This window comes from Mesoplodon densirostris, chromosome 2 (genome assembly GCF_025265405.1).
Source record: "Mesoplodon densirostris isolate mMesDen1 chromosome 2, mMesDen1 primary haplotype, whole genome shotgun sequence".
Lineage (NCBI taxonomy): Eukaryota > Metazoa > Chordata > Mammalia > Artiodactyla > Ziphiidae > Mesoplodon > Mesoplodon densirostris.
This window is the reverse complement of record NC_082662.1, coordinates 125,298,485-125,317,098: the sequence shown is the minus strand read 5'-3', so window position 1 is coordinate 125,317,098 and position 18,614 is coordinate 125,298,485. Positions and strand designations below refer to the sequence as shown.

The 18,614-nt window shown below is 35.7% G+C and overlaps 1 protein-coding gene across 1 annotated transcript in view; it reads right to left on the bottom strand.

Moving 5' to 3' along the window:
- Positions 1-18,614, bottom strand: part of SMYD3 (SET and MYND domain containing 3) — a 721,692-nt gene that overhangs the window by 498,599 nt on the left and 204,479 nt on the right. The window contains exons 3-5 of the mRNA XM_060088378.1: positions 14,188-14,295; positions 12,554-12,611; positions 10,551-10,687 (exon numbers count right to left, since the gene is read on the bottom strand). Coding sequence (XP_059944361.1) covers positions 10,551-10,687; positions 12,554-12,611; positions 14,188-14,295 — 303 coding nt within the window. The remainder of the gene's footprint in view (positions 1-10,550; positions 10,688-12,553; positions 12,612-14,187; positions 14,296-18,614) is intronic.

Below are 18,614 nucleotides of genomic sequence, written 5' to 3'. Positions count from 1 at the left end.
TCTTAAATGTTCTCACCACACACAAAAAAAAATTTGGTAATTATGTGACGTGATGGAGGTGTTACCTAACCCTACAGTCAGAATCATTCTGCAATATGTAAGTGTATCAAATCAACACACTGCACATATTAAACTTATACAATGTTATATGTCAATTACATCTCAATAAAGCTAGAAAAAATATATAAAGAATAGATATTGTTGATAAGTTGTTTATAACGTTAAGTTCTGTTTGCTCTATCACATTTTTACTTCAACTTAGAAAATAATTCTTAAGCACTTAGGCATCAACTAGGAGAAAGAGCATTTGAGCTCAAAAGACCTAAATTTTAGCATCCATCCTGTAATTGGGTGACTATTTTATTAACCTTCTCTGAGCCACAACTGATGCATCATGGAAAGAGGGAGAGGGAAGGCAGTGGGGAGACTACGGAACTGGATAGTTTCTGTGATCTTTTCAGGCCTAAAATTGTATGGTTGTACTATGCTTAAGGAAGGAATTGGGTAACATGACTCCTATTCTCACGAAGTTTACAATCTAACTGGGAATGTAGGAAATGAAGACATATAGCTAATTAAAAGAGAGAATATTCACCACTGCCAAATGATTGGCGTAGAAAATACCAGTGGCTACTGATTTTACAACAGGGAAGGATCAACCCTAGTCAGGTGGATTTCATCAAAGAAATAAGCTGGGGCTTCCCTGGTGGCACAGTGGTTGAGAGTCCGCCTGCCGATGCAGGGAATGCGGGTTCGTGCCCCAGTCCGGGAAGATCCCACATGCCGCGGAGCGGCTGGGCCCATGAGCCATGGCCGCTGAGCCTGTGCGTCCGGAGCCTGTGCTCTGCAATGGGAGAGGCCACAACAGTGAGAGGCCCGCGTACCGGTAAAAAAAAAAAAAAAAGAAAAAAAAAAAAAGAAATAAGCTGGACTTGGATAGAGAAGATGGGGAAAGGGGAAAGATATACTACATTCTTCCATTATGCACCATGAATACGACAAACACAGAGCACTTTACATATCATCAAGCCTTACCTTATTCATGGAGATAACTCATCCTGACATGTGCTTCTAATCTGGAATGAAACACTTCCAGGGACAGGAAGCTCCAAGCTATGCCAGGGCAGCCTGATACATCCTTGGACCACTCTAATGACAAAGCTCTTCCAGATACTGAGCTATAGTCAGCTTGCCCAATATGACAGGGCTTTCTGTCCTTCCTTCGTCATACTTTACGAAGAACATTTATCTAAATATGTCTCCTTAAATACGTAACACTAGGTACTAAAGCAAAATTTAATGAAAATTGACCCTTTCAGATAGTAGTTGGGCTATTTTCTCTCTTGATCAGGCCACATTGTTTTCATCTGACTTAGAGAAGCCATCCCGAAACTTACCTGCTTACCTTTATAATATACCACCTTGTTTTCTTCATTATATAGCAATGTCTGATTTCTGCCATCAAAACTATCACTCTGTTTCGAAAAATGTTAACAGAGCAGTTATCACAATTTTTCATTACTATTAGTGTTATACCCCCTAAAACCTTTTTTTTCCTCCCATGAGAGGTCCTTCTCATTCATAACAGAAATAGTCAAATCACAAAGTAAAATCTGAAGGCAATATCCATTATCTAAGAAAAAGATCTGAAGACTCAAACAAAAAATTTCTGAACCCGAGTTACACAGCCAAAATAATTCTACTAGGAAAATGTGTCTTGGGGCTTCCCTGGTGATGCAGGGGTTAAGAAACCACCTGTCAATGCAGGGGACACGGGTTCGATCCCTGGTCCAGGAAGATCCCACATGCTGTGGAGCAACTAAGCCTGTGCTCCATAGCTACTGAGCCGGCGCTCTAGAGCCCGCGAGCCACAACTACTGAGCCTGCGTGCCACAACTACTGAAGTCCACACGCCTAGAGCCCGTGCTCCACAACAAGAGAAGCCACCACAATGACAAGCCCACGCACCACAACGAAGAGTAGCCCTCGCTCGCCGCAACCAGAGAAAGCCTGCGCGCAGCAACAAAGACCCAACACAGCCAAAAATAAATAAACAAATAATTTTTTAAAAAAAAGAAAAATGTGTATTTACATTTCTCTTCAAGGCAAAGTAACAAACTATAACATCTGTAGTTAAAGAAAACAAAAACAAAAGACCAAGAATGATAGTTTAAGTATGTAAGACATTAGTAAAGTACACAATTTTTCTATTTAAGAATTTTATTTCTTCCTAATCCTTAGTGAAATACTACATCTCTTCTACTATATTACTGAATTGAAACATTTTAAATTCATTGAATCAAATGTTTTGAGGATAAAAAATAATAAATTCAAAAAACAATTATTGTATACGTACTATGCTTACAAATGTCATTGGAGAACCAGTGGCTTGTTAGAAGGTAACAAATAAAATATTTCCTATCTTTTTCTTTTAATTAGAGAAGTTCTTGATAACACGTGCTGTCTCCTACTGTGTACAAAAAAATCTTTTGGCTTACAAAAAATAATTTAAGGGTTGGCAAGCAATGGCCCATGGACCAAATCTGATCCACCACCTGTTTCTGCACAGCCTGCAAGCTCAGAATGTTTCCTTACATTTTTAAAAGGTGGGGGGAAAATAAAAAGAGGAATATTTGGGTACAAGTAAAAATTATATGAAAATCAATGTTCTGTGTCTGTAAACAAAGTTTTATTGGAAGACACCCATGCCCGTTCATTTATATATTATCCATGGATGCTTTCAACTATAACGGAAGAGTTAAGGAGTTGCCGTGGAGACCATAAGTAACCCTCTCAGCGTGCATTACAAATCGCCAGTAATAATTCATTTTTGCTTCTTGGCTTACAAAGTGTAAAATATGTGGGCTTTTACAGAAAAGGTTTGCTGAACTCTGGAATAATTAATATAATGATTCATTATTCCCTGAAGAATTTATGATAATAACAGCTTCTGTGATTCTGAGCTATCAACTGAACTTCTTGAATTTTACCATAATAAAGATTCCTTTTTACCTAGTGTTGTATATTTACAGTAATGTAATAATTTAAAAAAATATTTAACAAAGAATACGCCATAAAACAGAAAAGGTACAGTTTTCATACATTATTTAACTCAGTCAACAATTAAACACCTACTATATACAATGAAGATTTCTAGGGATTCAAAATAAATAAAATCTAATTCCTAGCTCTAAGAAAGTCATACTCTAGTAGGGAGACATAGTACTCTAATAAAGGTTTTTGTCACTAAAGGGAAGGCCAAAGCAATGAAAGTAACCTCTACCATTTCATAATGACATACTGTCATTTTTAAAATATTACCTCTATATGAATTAATGGCAAGTTATACACTCAAATAAATAAGGCAACAAGGCTTGGCCAACACGTTTATCCATTAATAGTTTTAATCAAAGCATTAGCCTTATGTACATAATCAACCTTGACCAACACACATGTAAGTAAAAATGCTGATTAAGAATTTACTAATTATCCTTCTGAACTTCAGATGTTAGTTGGCATCTGGTCCTTAACTATGATAAACAGACACCAATTCATCATAGGTTATTTGTACATAAAGGAACAGAAATAGTAACTGAATGCTTAATAATGAAGAACATAATAGATAAATATCATCATTAAAAATACATGAATTGTTTTGTTTTGAAATCTCAAGTGTCCTACAAATGTCACTTTACTTGGAAGAACATTTCTGAGAATAACTGTCTCTTGAATCTCCTCAGAGATTCAATCTATTGTAAAAAAAATAAATAAATAAATCATAAATGCATCAGCTTTTCATAATTAGAATGCCAGGATGTGCATGCAGCTAAGAATGCTGGCTGTTTGCCTGCTTTACTTAAAACCAGAAGAAAAGTATAATCCCAATAATGAAGCCTTCTAGCAACTGTTGTGAGCAGACGAGAGAGATGTCTCAACTAGCAACTACCTCCAAATGTAGAGATACATGCACCCTGGTGACTGGAGGTTAGCAATCCTGGTATGTCTCCTTGCTTTTAGTATTAAATATTTAATGGCATATTTTTCCTTAATGGAATCCAGACACATCTGATCAGTCACAGGGATCATTTAGTAATGCAGTCAAAGTTATCATACTGCCATTTCATATAAGCTTTGTAATTAGACAATTTGTCACTTTACTAATTCAGAAGATTGCTTTCTTTACTACTTTATAGCATGCTACGGTAGTGAAATTCAACTAAGCTGATCAACAAAAAGGCTCTAAAATTTGGTCCTATATGAACTTGAAACCTCCAAGTGGCAAACACACACACTCCCAACCTTTCAAAACAATAGTGGTAATATCTGTCCCACAAATTAGCCTAACAGCAACATTGAAGAAATAAAGCACCAGTACATCCAGAATGAGAGGGCTAACTAAATGAAAAATTAAAGATTAAAAAAATGAATATATCGTAAACAAATCTGTTCTTGCCTTTTACTGAGGTACACCATTCTTTGGCAAGTAAAAAGACCCAATAAGGGTTTATTTAGTAATTGTTTCCTCCATGATGACTTATATACTTACTAAAATTATGAAGCTATGGCAGAATATCACATAAGACTATTTATTAACACTCTAATGGCACATACCAGGCAAATGCAAGTACAATCTTAAATATACTATCATTTGTGTCTTATTTCTAACATATCTCAATCAAAAATATTAAATTACTATTTATTTTCATCCTATGAATTAGCAGATTCTCATTTTAACCCATTCTCCACTGTTTCTCCAATAAACAAAAATTCTCCCCCAGTGAAAAAGAATTTACTCAGAATGAAACTGAATGTAAACTTTAAGTATCATAGTACAAAAAGCACCTAAAATTCTCACTTTCAAATCTATACAACCACAGTGTATACTGCAAAACCAGCTCCCCCCTAATAGCATTAAAAATTAGAGTTCAGAAGGCAAGCTCTGGAGGTCACAGATGTGCCCTAAAGAGTAAAAATAACATTCTACCAGGAAAATTATTATTTTGTTTAAAAGAAAAAAAGAGGGAACATCTTCTCAAACAGATGTGAAATTTCTAATCAAAAAATTCTGTTGCAGTTATATCATATTATCGAGTTAAAAAGTACTTTGCAGAGGTCTGGCAGCACTAACAATGACATCTGTTTTGTGGTCAGGAAGTTCACTTTTATTCTTGTTGCTTCCGATTTAGTGTCTGGTTTTGAAACATTTTATGCAACTAGTCCATTTTCTATTATTTTGTTCAGAGCTTATCACATTCTAATCAGTCTACCAAATGCATTTTTAGAAAAGGAAGTTTTAAGTCCAGAAAAAAAATAAGTATATTGTTCTAGAACTCTGCACAGTGATCGCTAAAAAATATACTCTATGCATAGAAAATAAGCTCAGAACTAAATCTACTGACATTAGATTTAGAATAACCGTTACCAATAATTACCAGTGTATGTTTGGGGGGATGGAATAGAGACATTCCATGTCATTTCAGTGGACTATGACATGACAACAAAACCCTTATAATTTAATTTCATCCTTTTAAGCTTCATGTGTGAGAAACATTTCATTCATCATAGTAAGCTTGCTTTTATATTTCCTACATGAAATCCCAAGGAACTACTCCGAAATCACGGAGTTGCGATGAATGTAGGACATAGTAAACAATTTCTGTCCACAATAGCTATGGGCTGAAACCAAGCCACTTACTAGGGGAAAGGTACTGTTTTCTGCCTGCAAAATTTTTTTCTCAACAAGATAGGTAATTCTCGGCATGGGCATGGGATACCAGCACTGGGCACAAGTGTAAGCAACCATCTGAGACTCTGGTTTACAATCAGTTGCAGATTACACTCTTGGCTACATGACAACACAGGGAGACATACAACAATGAAGTTTTATACTAGAATACAAATAAATATGGGAAGTAGGCACAGCAGTAGTAGAAATTAATAACGTGTCAGACACTCTAAGTACTTTAGAGTTACTCCTCACTTTAATCTGTAAATATTATTATTATTATTCCCATTTACAGATGAGGAAATTGAGGTTGAGAGAATTTCACTTACTTGTCTGAAAAAGCAACTTAGCCATCATACTACTGTTCAACCTCCCATTTAAATTTGCCCTCTAACTGTAATTTTCTCACCTTTTAAAGTTTACAGTCATCATTATCTGTACATACATTCTCTATATTTGTAGCAAATGTTTCAAACTCTATCAACAGATTGAACCATAGGAGTTGTCTTGCCAAGATAAATCCATTTTGAAATCTAACCAGAAATCTTATTTCAAAATAGAAGTGGAAGGAAAAAAAGTTGGGGAGTGGGAAGGAGGAGGGGCCTGTGGAGATGGAAACATACATCTTCCCTTCTCGAAACAATCTGAATCCCTTCTCAAAACAATCTGAAAAAGAGCCAGCAGAGATGAGTCTGGCCTCTATTTTTGATGAATATACAAATAGTCACGGACCTCCACTGTGCTCACTAACAAGTATCCCCAGTACATCTCCCACCCTTTGGCCACCTTCATTACCGTCAGTGGCGAACCACCACTTTCCTCATACCTTACGCTTTTATTTCCATTCAGCCACACCCCCAAGTAAGATACAATCTAAGTTAAAAAAAAAAAAGTATGCAAATAAAGCTTCAAGCAAATCACTCCCACGTTTCCATCCAACCAGATCATCACTCTGAAGCTCCCCAGCTGTAGAAATTCTAGAGGTACTACTACCCTCGCTAATTTTCTCTTACTACCTAAAGCAAAACAAACATTCTAAGCATCACGCTTTCATTCAAACTCTTTTTGTAATCACTAAATATAACTGAAACATGTATTCCACTGGTAACAACTGCCTTTTCAAATCTTCTCCATAGGAAGTCAATATATTTTTCTTACCCAGGGGTTAGAGGAGTCAGTACCCGCCCTGCTCCCCACAAGTATTTCTAGACCATTCTCTATAATTGTTTCCCAATAGCATCTTCTCTTCTGAAATTCATGCCATTAATTTCTGCTTCCTATGTGAAGTCCTCCTTGATATCCTCCCCTAGAAAAATTTCTCCTTCCTACTTAATTTTTACAACCAGGCAATAAGTTCAGAAACCAACAGGATATTTCATACAGCAAAGTACTATCTCTAAATCCCAACTGCCAGTTGCTGTGTGTGTGTGTGTGAATGTGGGGATGGGGAGTGGGAGGCTAATACTGGTAACCAGGAAGTGGAGAAAAAAGGAACACTTGGAAATATAGCTGGAAAAAAGACTACACAATAATGTGTTCGGAGTAGTGAAGGGGGACGGGGGGACATTTTCCAAGCAAAACCAAGTCCTGAGCAACAGAAGCACAAGAGGCACTAAGAACCTAGTCCAACAGGAAATATACACTATTTTTCAACAGAAAACCCCAGAGTGTTCAAAATATAAATTGCTAACTTTTGAGGAATTCGTCACGGTCTTCTACGAGAAAAAGCTATCAGCTCAGCAGAGAAGAAATTTGCTCTCAGGATTAAGAACTTTCTCATCCTCCACCAACCCCTTTCCTTTCCAGGCAGTACAAGTTTGATAAATATATGCATATCCCCAAGTAAAACTTTTGATTTGCTGAGGTTCTTTGCCTTGGTAGATAATTTTCAGAGTTAGAATTAACCATATATTTTGATAACCCTGGACAAGAGTGCGGCAAACAAAAAGAAAAACAAAACAAAACAAAATTTGCATAATTTGATCAGGGAATTCACTAACAGACACCTCTCTCAGGAGGCCAAGAGGCCTGACAGCAAAAGAGCAATTGTAAGGAATGTTTGGAAATCCAAATAAAGGAAAAGAACATCTGTGCGACATCTATCAGATATAAAACAAGTCTGAAAATTATTGAAACCAAGTGATGGAAACATGAGGGTTCATTAGAATTGTCTCTCTACTTTTGTGTGTGTTTGGAGAAGTCCATAATCAAAGATTCAAAAAACTTAAGATAGAAACAAATCTGGAAAAGCTCTCAGAATTCCTCTTGTCTTAAATGACAATTAGAGGAGCCAAAACACAAGCTTCGCGTGTCTAATACCTGCACAGAACCTGCATGAACATAAGTGAGTGGGAGGAAAAGCAAAACATAAAACAGGCTTTTCTTTTGGAGGCCAGGTGAAGCCAGCTTTCTTTGAAGCGTAAATTAAAAAGTTAGTTCCTTAAGGTGAGAAAGGCAGGTCAGCATAGAACCACTCCTGACAGACTACACATGTAGGAGCAGCAAAAGAAAGCAGCACTCTCTGAAGTGCCCATTTCTTCTCTTTGATTAATTCCATGCCAGTAAGATGGGGTGGGGGCAGTAGGTAGGGATAAAATTCCCTGTCCAGCATTCTCCACCCACTTCCAATGCATTTGTCATGATTGGCGTCATCACACACTTGCAAAGTTATAAGCTCATCCCTAAGCTTTGCAGGACACTGATTAGCTTAATTTAAGACTATTCTAGTCTTTAAAAAAATGAAGGACAAGGAGGGGGAGGGGAGGAGGAGGGGAGAAGAAGGAGAGTTTTCTCTTTTAAGGACAAATGTATAAGCAGAAAAATAACTACAGTCTATAAAATATAAACAAAACTTTTACAAGGAAGTACAGGAGCCATAGGTTAATGCTGCTTTCCTCTGATTATTAACCTATATTTTAAGGCAGAAATCACAGCTCTGAGTCCAATTCCCCCATACACTACAAAAATGTATACATTTTACTTTTGTAGCAATAACAAATATAAGTATGTGGGGAGAAGGAAAGCACATTATGAAAACTTTGTCTGCTTAATCATAATGACAGAATTTCCCCCTACACAGCACAGAGAAAAGTTCATTGTAAGATACATGAGATTAAAATTATCTTAAAAGAAACAAGAGAAAGAAGATAGTAAGTTACAATTTACGTTAAGCAATGAAAGTATTTTTAAATAGTTATTATGAACACTAATAACTCCAGTAATTAGCACTTGAACATTTTTCAACAATAGGAAACACTAGAAATGAAGTTACAGTCATCATAAGGTATATTTTTTATCTTTCAGTAGGTGTTACGTTGTATAGCATGTAACATCAAAAGAGCTTGTGTGCACTGTATACGCAGCATTACTATAGGCTGTAATTTTCAGAAGCGTATGAAATAAACATGAGAAACTTCTCAGATCCATTATAAACAACACTTACATTTTGATATCAATTTTAATTAATAGACAAACCAGAATGTAATGCTAAGATGATATTATCAGAAAATCGTAAGAGCATACCCTAAAGAATAAAACTACATTTGGGAAAAACAAGAATAAATCTGTAGCAATCACACTAATCACATTTAAATTCTTAGAAAATAAGCAGATTATAAAACATACTTTAAAAATATTCACAAGATAAATATATCATTGGATGTGTGCATATAAATTGTAAAATTGACAAAATCACCCTCAAATGTAAAATTTTACTTATTATTAAAAATATGATCAATACTTAAACAACGCCAAACACACAATATGAGAAAGTAAGGACGGCAAACACATGATAATAACAAAGGATATACTGGTTCCTTTGTCCCTATCCCAGGGTAGATATTAAGAATCAATCAGGGACTTCCCTGGTGGCGCACTGGTTAAGAATCTGCCTGCCAGTGCAGGGGACACGGGTCCGAGCCCTGGTCCGGGAAGATCCCACATGCTGTGGAGCAACTAAGCCCGTGCGCCACAACTACTGAGCCAGCGATCTAGAGCCCGTAAGCCACAACTACTGAAGCCCACACACCTAGAGCCCGTGCTCCGCAACGAGAAGCCACTGCAGTGAGAAGCCCACATACCACAACAAAGAGTAGCCCCCGCTTGCTGCAACTAGAGAAAGCCGCGCACAGCAACGAAGACCCAACATAGCCAAAAATAAATAAATGAACATATAAATTAAAAAAGAAAAAGAATTAATCAGTGCATTCTTTCTCTCTGGACTCAAACAAACCCTCAGAATCACTTCCAAAAAGAGCACTCAGGTACCCATTACCAAGAGACCACAATGAAATATTAAATTATACCCATTTTCTATCCCTAATCTAAGATTTTCATGACTTAAAACATTTAAAACAAATGTTTTGGCAATTTGGGCAATTATTTTAAAATCAGAAATGATTATATTTTCATATTATTTAAAATTCACTCAATCAAGAAATGGATTCCAATGATCTCTTTCACTTCAAGGAAGGTTCCATTGCTGAAACAACCACCAAAAAAACTAAATGGACTCAATAGCAAACTTAAGTCCACTCATAAAAAATAATGGAATATGTTACTTTCTTTTGAGAAAAGAAAGCACACTCTTTTGAGGGTGTGCTTTGAGAGCTGACAATGAACATACTTGGGCCATTAGTAAGAATACTGATAAAGCAGAAAAAATAATACCTTTTCAATATAAGCAATACATTCTCCCATTCTCTACTCAGTAAAGCAGGGGACTGATAAAGGCATGAAGGGTCCTGGATTTTCACAGATCAACAACGAAATAAGGAGTAAAGGGTTGACTTATGGCATTAGCAAAGATACCAAAGTTAACACTTACTTTTGCAAAGGCTTCAAAAATGTCAAAGGAAGGTGGCAGCTGAGAAGCATCCTGTATTTCTTCTCTCATGAAATGTTGAAATGTCAATGCAAGTTGCCTGAGGCCCTCTTTCTTATCTTCAGTCAGTTTGTTAATATCTTTTTTAAAGATAAAATAAATAGTACAGTCACACAGTGAACTTGCAATGGATAATTTTCAGGTATTCAATGGTAGCTGTTAAGGCAGGTATTTCCTTCCCTAGATTCCATTCTGACAGAGATCAAACGCATCTTTTTATTTTTTGACAACTACAAATCACTATCATATATTATCAAATTCTTCCAAACATTATCTACAAAACAAGATCAAACACCTAGCAAAACAAAATAAATACACACACAGATGAAAAAACATTAAAACCAAAATCAGTAATGATGTGTGTTAGCAGATTTTCTACATCCTCCTGCACACATGTTCAAACCACCATAAATGCTTATTTAGTTAGTGAATTTAAGTAGACTTTTCCATGAAACAATTTACAACCAGGTCATAACTAGCTGATAAACAGTATCATCTCAAAGACAAAAAAAACAGAAAGCAAGAACTGAAAAGTTCAGTTAAATTAAGTTCAAATTGGTGAAATTGGTCAAGTAGAAAGTACATCGAGAAAAAAACATGAATCAACCAAAGAAATCTCATTTTCAAGTTCTTTTCAGGTTGAATAAACAAGATATGATACTGCTTCAACCCAAACAGAAGGAGGAAGTTCCAAAGCCAATATCACCCCTTTAAAAACTCAGTTCCATTTATACCACAAAGGGGTGTGAAGACTAGGAGTGCACAGTTCAATTAATAACGTTTGAGAGCACTTCACTTAAGGCAGCGTGTATGACACTGCTACTGAGCAGGGCTAATGTTCATAGTAAAACTCACTGCAAGAGATGTTATTTACCTACCAGTATTATAAGAAGAAAAAAATGGGGCTTCTCTGGTGGCGCAGTTGTAGAGAGTCCGCCTGCAGATGCAGGGGACGCGGGTTCGTGCCCCGGTCCGGGAAGATCCCACATGCCGCGGAGCGGCTGGACCCATGAGCCATGGCCACTGAGCCTGCGCATATGGAGCCTGTGCTCCGCAACAGGAGAGGCCAAAACAGTGAGAGGCCCGCGTACCGCAAAAAGAAGAAAAAAATGACTAGTTCTCTATTAAAACTTGAAAAAATAGATCAAGATGAAACTACAGCATAACTCTGTTGCTCATGTCCGGTCTACATATTTTATTTAAATTACTTGTTCAACAGAACAAATTAACCCAATGATTCCTTAAATAATAATTTATTATCATTGGCTCTTAGGATTCCATAACCATAAATCTGTACTAGATGATTTTATTTGCCTCCATCTAGAAATATTAAACTGTGTAGCACATTTACTCCATGAGCTCTTGCTACTTTTGACTTAAAAGTCATTTACAGCTTCAATGAAGAGGATCTGTGATCTGTGCCAATAGAAAGAAACATAAACCCTACGTTCACTTCACACTCAGATTTGCAAAGCCTCTCAGTGTTAAGGAGGTTGGCCACCACCATGGTAGTTCAGGAGAAGAACAACGCTCAGTGCCGTCAGAGAGCCTAAGTCATCGGTACTTTCTACTTTCCTTATTATCTAAATGTTCCCTGGAGGCCCCATTCACATTACTGTTTCCTAACATCAAAAAGAAACCAAGAGTGGGAAGAAGGGAAAGAGGAGGGAAAAACAGAAGTAAAATTTATTCTGTCAGCTGGACAAAGGGTTATACTCTCCTCACTGCCTAACTTGGACACCTCTATGGCACCTCACAAACTCCTCTAGGGCCAAAGCTACCCTAGAATAAATTAAGTAAGCTAATGTGTCTATATAAAAGCATGAAAAGGTTTGCTGCCTCACATAATAAAGAGACAGAAAAACAAAGTTTAAAAAAAAAAGGCAACTCATCAGTTCAGCAAATAAATGATAGAACTTTTAAGATGCTGATAGAGAATCACTTACTTGACTCCAGATCATAAAATGAGTAAAGTTTCTCCGATTCAGAGGGTGTTTCTTCCATCTATGAAGAAGGGGGGAAAACACCAAAAACAATTTCAAGTGTTCCAATATATAAATGAATATGTTTGCATATCTTTAAATATTCAAATGCAAGTCTGTTAAAAAGATAATTTTCTATATTATCCTTCTCATCATTCTTAGAGTTAAATTATTCAATCAGTCACAACTTTAAAATCTGTGTTGCAAATTGACCCACCAATTTAATTTCCAAACACAAAATTCTTTTACAAGAAGTTTCCATTCTTTTCTTTTTTTCCCCAATTCTACCACAGACTTGTATCACTGTAAGGATTTTACTACTAATTATTATAGAAAAGCAAAGATGGATGAATAAAAATAAGAGTTTATTACAAACTGTGCAACCTTGGGCACGTTACTTAAACTTGAGGTGTCAATTTCCTTATGTGAAACACAGGAGTAATATCAGCACTGAGTTGTTGTAGAATGAAATAAGGTATATCATGTAAAGCAATTAGCACAGGGCCTAGAAGTAGTAAGTGCTCAACAGAAAGTAGCTATCATTACAGTTACTTTCTATTAGATTCTGATTCTGTAGGTCGGGGTGAAGACTGAGAACTAGAGCCCTGGGTGATTCTGAAGCAACCCATTTCTGCTCTAACAGTGGTTCTCCATCTTTTCAATACTAATAAAGCAAAAAAAAAGTTCAGACTCAAATATAATATTATTATAATTTTAATATCCAGTGATTAAAGAAACGCATAATGACAAAGTTGCTCTGAATTTATTAAAGCTTTGAAATAAATTTGTGTATTTTAGTTCAACACAATATGTACATTTAAAAATAGTAGTACGTATATGTGACAGGTGTTGTATATTCAGTCCAAAGACAATGCCAATTTGGTATTCTAAATCCATTTTTTTTAGTAAAGGTGTAGTTGATATATAACATTGCATCAGTTTTAGGTATATACTTTTACATTCCTAAATTCCTCTATGAAATTTTATTGCCAAAAGAAGTTAACAGACAACAGGACACAAGAGAGCTGAAGCCTGCAATAAAGAGATATTCATTCTAAAGCCTGCCAAAAAAAAAAAAAACTGGAAGGTGTCACCGGAGGGGGATTTCAGGGAATCCACTAGCTGCTTTGGCAGAGTAGGGAAAGGGACTGGAGAAACAATTTCAGTGAATGTTGGCTTAAAAAAAAAAGAAAAGAAAAAAAGATAAGTACCCTTCCTTGTAAGATTAATTATCATCTAATTAAAATCTCACTTGAAGAGGCAACCAAAAAAATTATATACTTGCCCTGTGCATTAGTTCTCAGTAGAAAATAAAGGCAATGTAACAGGCATCACTAACATCTCATGCCCCAAACATAGGACTTTATGTTTCTATTCACAGGAGATCACACACAGGGTCTTCAAAGAGGAGCGGTGCACTTCATCACTGCTGTGATTAATAGGAAAACAACAAGTCTTGTCTTAAGACACTCCCTGGAATAATCCACCTTCTACCTTAACATGGATTTAAATTCTGTCTTAAATATGAATAATACATGCAATTGCAAGTGCTTATGTTAAATTAAAACCCAAGCATATTTCACAAGTTTTATACTCACAAGTTTGAAAACAACTCTGCCAAGAAGTCGGACAGAGTCGGGAGGATATCTGTGTTTGCAGCTTTTAAGGCATTTGCATTCTCGCTTGTGGTCCTGCCAAGCTTTTTTCTGTTAAGACAAGAGTGAGGAGGGCATATAAGACATAAAAATTTAACTTTCATTTACACTGGTTTTGAATGTTGTGAGTCATCAACACTAATTTCAACAGCCTAAATATACCTGCAAATAGAAAATGAAAGCAATATTCTAATACTATTAATGATCCAGGATTCAGTATGCAATTACCAGGCATGGACATCAAGAACTTCCATTTCACCTCTGTCCTTCAATTTGTCCCTTGGTTATTACCCAACTGGTAGAGTCCAAAGAAAGAATCATTATGTCTTTCTTAATAATTTATAAGATAGCCTTTTAGGTGATTAAATAGGATTCAATAATAGACAGTGATTTTGACTACAAAAAGAAAATATCATTCCAAATTAGAAAATAAAACACATGGTTCAAAAAAATCAAAACAGGGCTGATAGCTTTCTGAATTTCTGCACTATTATAGTAAGTATAAAAATTTCAGGAGGGCTAACATAAAAAACAGAAAACCTTTTTGTTTTTTTAAGACAAGATAGAAAGGGGTTATTAGCTAAAATGACCAAATGTCATTTTCACCCAGGACCATCTTGGTTTACTTATGTTGTACTGGCCTGATTATTAATAGTGTCCCTTTCCATTCTGAAAAGTGTGGTTTGGATGATAAATTATACAGTCACTTTTCCCAGGATCCTAGCTATGTGCTAGTGGGGCTGAAGAGACCACAGAGCCAGTCACCAATCTCGCAACACTAGGAATAAGAGGACTAAGTGGATGGACATTATCCTTGAGTCCAACGTCAGAAATGCCATGACTCCCTTTACATGGGATTACTTCTATATGGAAATAAAGTCCAGAGTATCCAATATTTAACCCTGGCAAGTGGAAGACAGCTAAACCAAATATCTAGTATGTTCTTTTCCAAATGAGAGTTGGAAGTTCAATCACTCCAAAATTCTGGGCCTATAAAATCCCCATAGAAGAGGTTTCTCTTTTCCACTTACAGCACAACATGCAGCACAACCAAAACAGTAGCAGCAGCTACTTTGAAACTGTGACTCAGATTCAAGTTCAAGACAGCATTTTGCGCAGAAAGACTGCCTGTGTCAGGTTGCTGGGTGAAGGTGTAGTCTGCCTGCTGCTATTTCCTTGTAAACCAAATCTTGGAGACATTGTTTACAAGGGGTACTTCTTTTATCAACTCTATTCACAGTTGCCGCATTTGATTCCTTCAAATCCACTATGGCAATGCTCTTAATGTGATTTTTTTCTTTTTAGTATTTATACTTTACTCATTTCTAAATAAAACTGAGTTGCTTTCAAAGTAAAGATGTGTATGAAATAAGGTTGTAAAATTAGAAACAGAAAATGTAAAAATTATGAAAAAAAAGTCCTCTAGCATTTACTTAGCATTCTACAGTTAGACACATGACTAAGCAATTAAAAAATATTTCATTTGATTTTCACAATAATCCAAATGGTAGATATTGTCATCCTTATATTAAAGATGAAAAAAGTAAGGCTCAAGAGCTGGGATCTAACTACCAAGCTACATAAATATAAAGGAGGGGAGTATAAATTCTTAGTAAGCTAAACAGGAGAGCTAAGTAATTATCATGCTTGTGTGCAACAATTATTTGAGCTGCCTCACAGGCAAGGCAAAAAGAAAGCATAATGGCTTAAGTAATTCTCATCTGACATAAGAGAAAAACACATAGCTTTACCAAGTATTAAATCACAGGAGGAATTTATTCCAAGAATGCTAATCAGCAAACTGGACAATGTCTTTGACAATAGTTCACAATGCAATGGCCTTTCATAGAGCTACTTTAATGTCAGTAGAATATAACTCAGTGAAAAGAAAAGGTTTCTATTTTTCAGGGGGCCAGTCTTGGATTAACAATCAGCAAGTACCAATGTGTTGTAAGATCCCTAAAATAAATACAGTTACATTGCCAAATAAGTTTGAAAAATACTTCATATTGTAGATCCTGCTTAGAGATTCGAAATATATTTAGCTTACTAGAAGTTCTAAAATGCTGTATTTAAGAAACTTGTAAAAATAAATTAACACAGTTTTCCATGACTGTTATTGCCATCCTTTGGGAAGTTAGGTTGGTATATACTGACTCAAATATACCTATACATTTTCTTTCCTTCAGCTCATCTTTGAATGAGGGTGAGTTAAACAGACAAATTCACGATCATTCTCACTGATAGGAAACTAGAGCGTGGATATTTTTGATTACTGATTAAAGGGCGAACCATAGTTATGGTGGAAGAATTTTCATTTGGTATTGAAAGTAAGTGTCTAGCTGAAAACGAATTGTACCTAGTAGAATAAGGCTGAGATAATGGATCAAATGATCTTAAGAGCAGATTTTAATTGATACTTAACTATACGGGATCATCTATAACTCTCTTGTTAAAACCTCTAGTTTTGAGCAGCTCAGCCTCCTGGAAGCTTACCAGGGAAAAGGAACTACAACATGTACCCAAGTTAATGAATCAATTGATCTGTTACATGACATTATTTAGAATGAAACTTCCAAATTTTAGAAAACTCTTGTCAAAAATGACTTTATTTCTTTAACATAATTAAAATTGAGCTCTTATTTCTCAACAGTAATTAGAAAGCAGAAGTATGTTTCTTTAGGCTATTCCTCGATCACTGCATGAAAACATCAGACATACTTACCTTCCCACTTGCTTCAGCAAAAAAAGATGTTCATTCTTCATCTAAAAGCCAAATCAGATCTATATAAATATGGAAAGTAATCATACCACTTGAAACTGGCCTGTAATAGTGTCAACTTTACAGCCTACTTCATTTCTTACCATGATATTAAAAACCATGTTTTTAAAACTTTAATTGTTAGGGTCACATCTTACCATAAGGCTTACTAATAGAAGCATACCACAGAAAAGGCTTACAAAGATATTTTTTAAGCAACTGCATTTGACTTTGAAGCAAAGCTTCACAATCATACAAAAACATTAGGCATTATCTTCACTCTACAAACTTTAACCTTGGTCAAGACCTCAAGGGACACATTATATATCTACCACTTTCTCAAAGGTAACCCCTTGACTTACTTTTTCCTATTTTCTTCTATTACTGCAAATACAGGATGTAATTAAGATTTTGTTCACAATACTGACTGTAATGTTTTCTGTTCTCACAGTTGAAAATTAACCATGATGTACAATAAGCACAAATTAGTGTGAAAGACAAAGGAAATTAAAATATTGCATTAAGAAACAAAGACAATGGGAGACAAGCGTTTTAGATGGGGAAATAAAAAGAAATTAAGATGTCTTTGATTCAATTCCATGTATAAGTACATGTATGACTCAAAAACAACTTCAGATTCTATACATTTTAGTATGTTTTACAGTATTTATAGTGATTTGGAACATAAACTGATTAACTAAACACAGTGGTTTCCAATGGGAGTAATCCTAATCTTGGGAGTTGTTTGGGAATTTTATGGGGGTATTTCTGTTTGTCACAATGTTTGGGGAGCACCATGTGCACTCACTGGCCAGGAATCAGAGATGCTAGACATCCTGTGTAGGACAGTTCCATAGAATAAAGAATTGCTCCAAATCCAGTAGGACATTTAAATGTCCAATCAGACGTTCTATAAAGGTGACAAACTTGTTTGTAATTACCTGAGCCTAGAACTAAACCTCCTTTCACATATAAAAACAAAGACTTTGTTTTTACATAGTCTTAATAGCACAGAATTCTCTATGTAAATCAAGGGAAAACTGCATTTTAAGGACTTTAGCTAAAATTACTCAGTATTTCATAAGGGAATATCACGGAAGCCAACACCAGTTGTAGTATTTCTGTTAACCAATAAAACACATATTCTGATCTGCATTTTGTACTTCCCTTTTCACAGTACTCTGTATAGGTACAAGTATGTGACTCCTTAATTATGTCTTCTGGTCTAGTCACGCCTGAGCATTTACACACTAAAGTACATATTATTTTAAGTTGCCTAATGATTTTTCTCCTTTATGTTCCAGTTATGGCATTTATATTGATATTGAATTTTGAAATATGTAACTAGGTAGATTGTATTACCTAAAAAATTTCATTTCAAGATAGTAGAGAGGACAATAAAAGTAACTGTCATAGAAAGATGGAGTTGGGTCTGAGAGAGCTGAAAACCCCAGATCTAGAATAATGCTACAGTTACACACCACACACATACATAACAAAAAATATTTTTAAATAGACAGCCTAGGACACAACCCAGAGAGTCTCACAGTACCGATGACATAGAATCAGGTGTCTAAATTGTTTTTAATCACTGCAGGGAATTCCATGT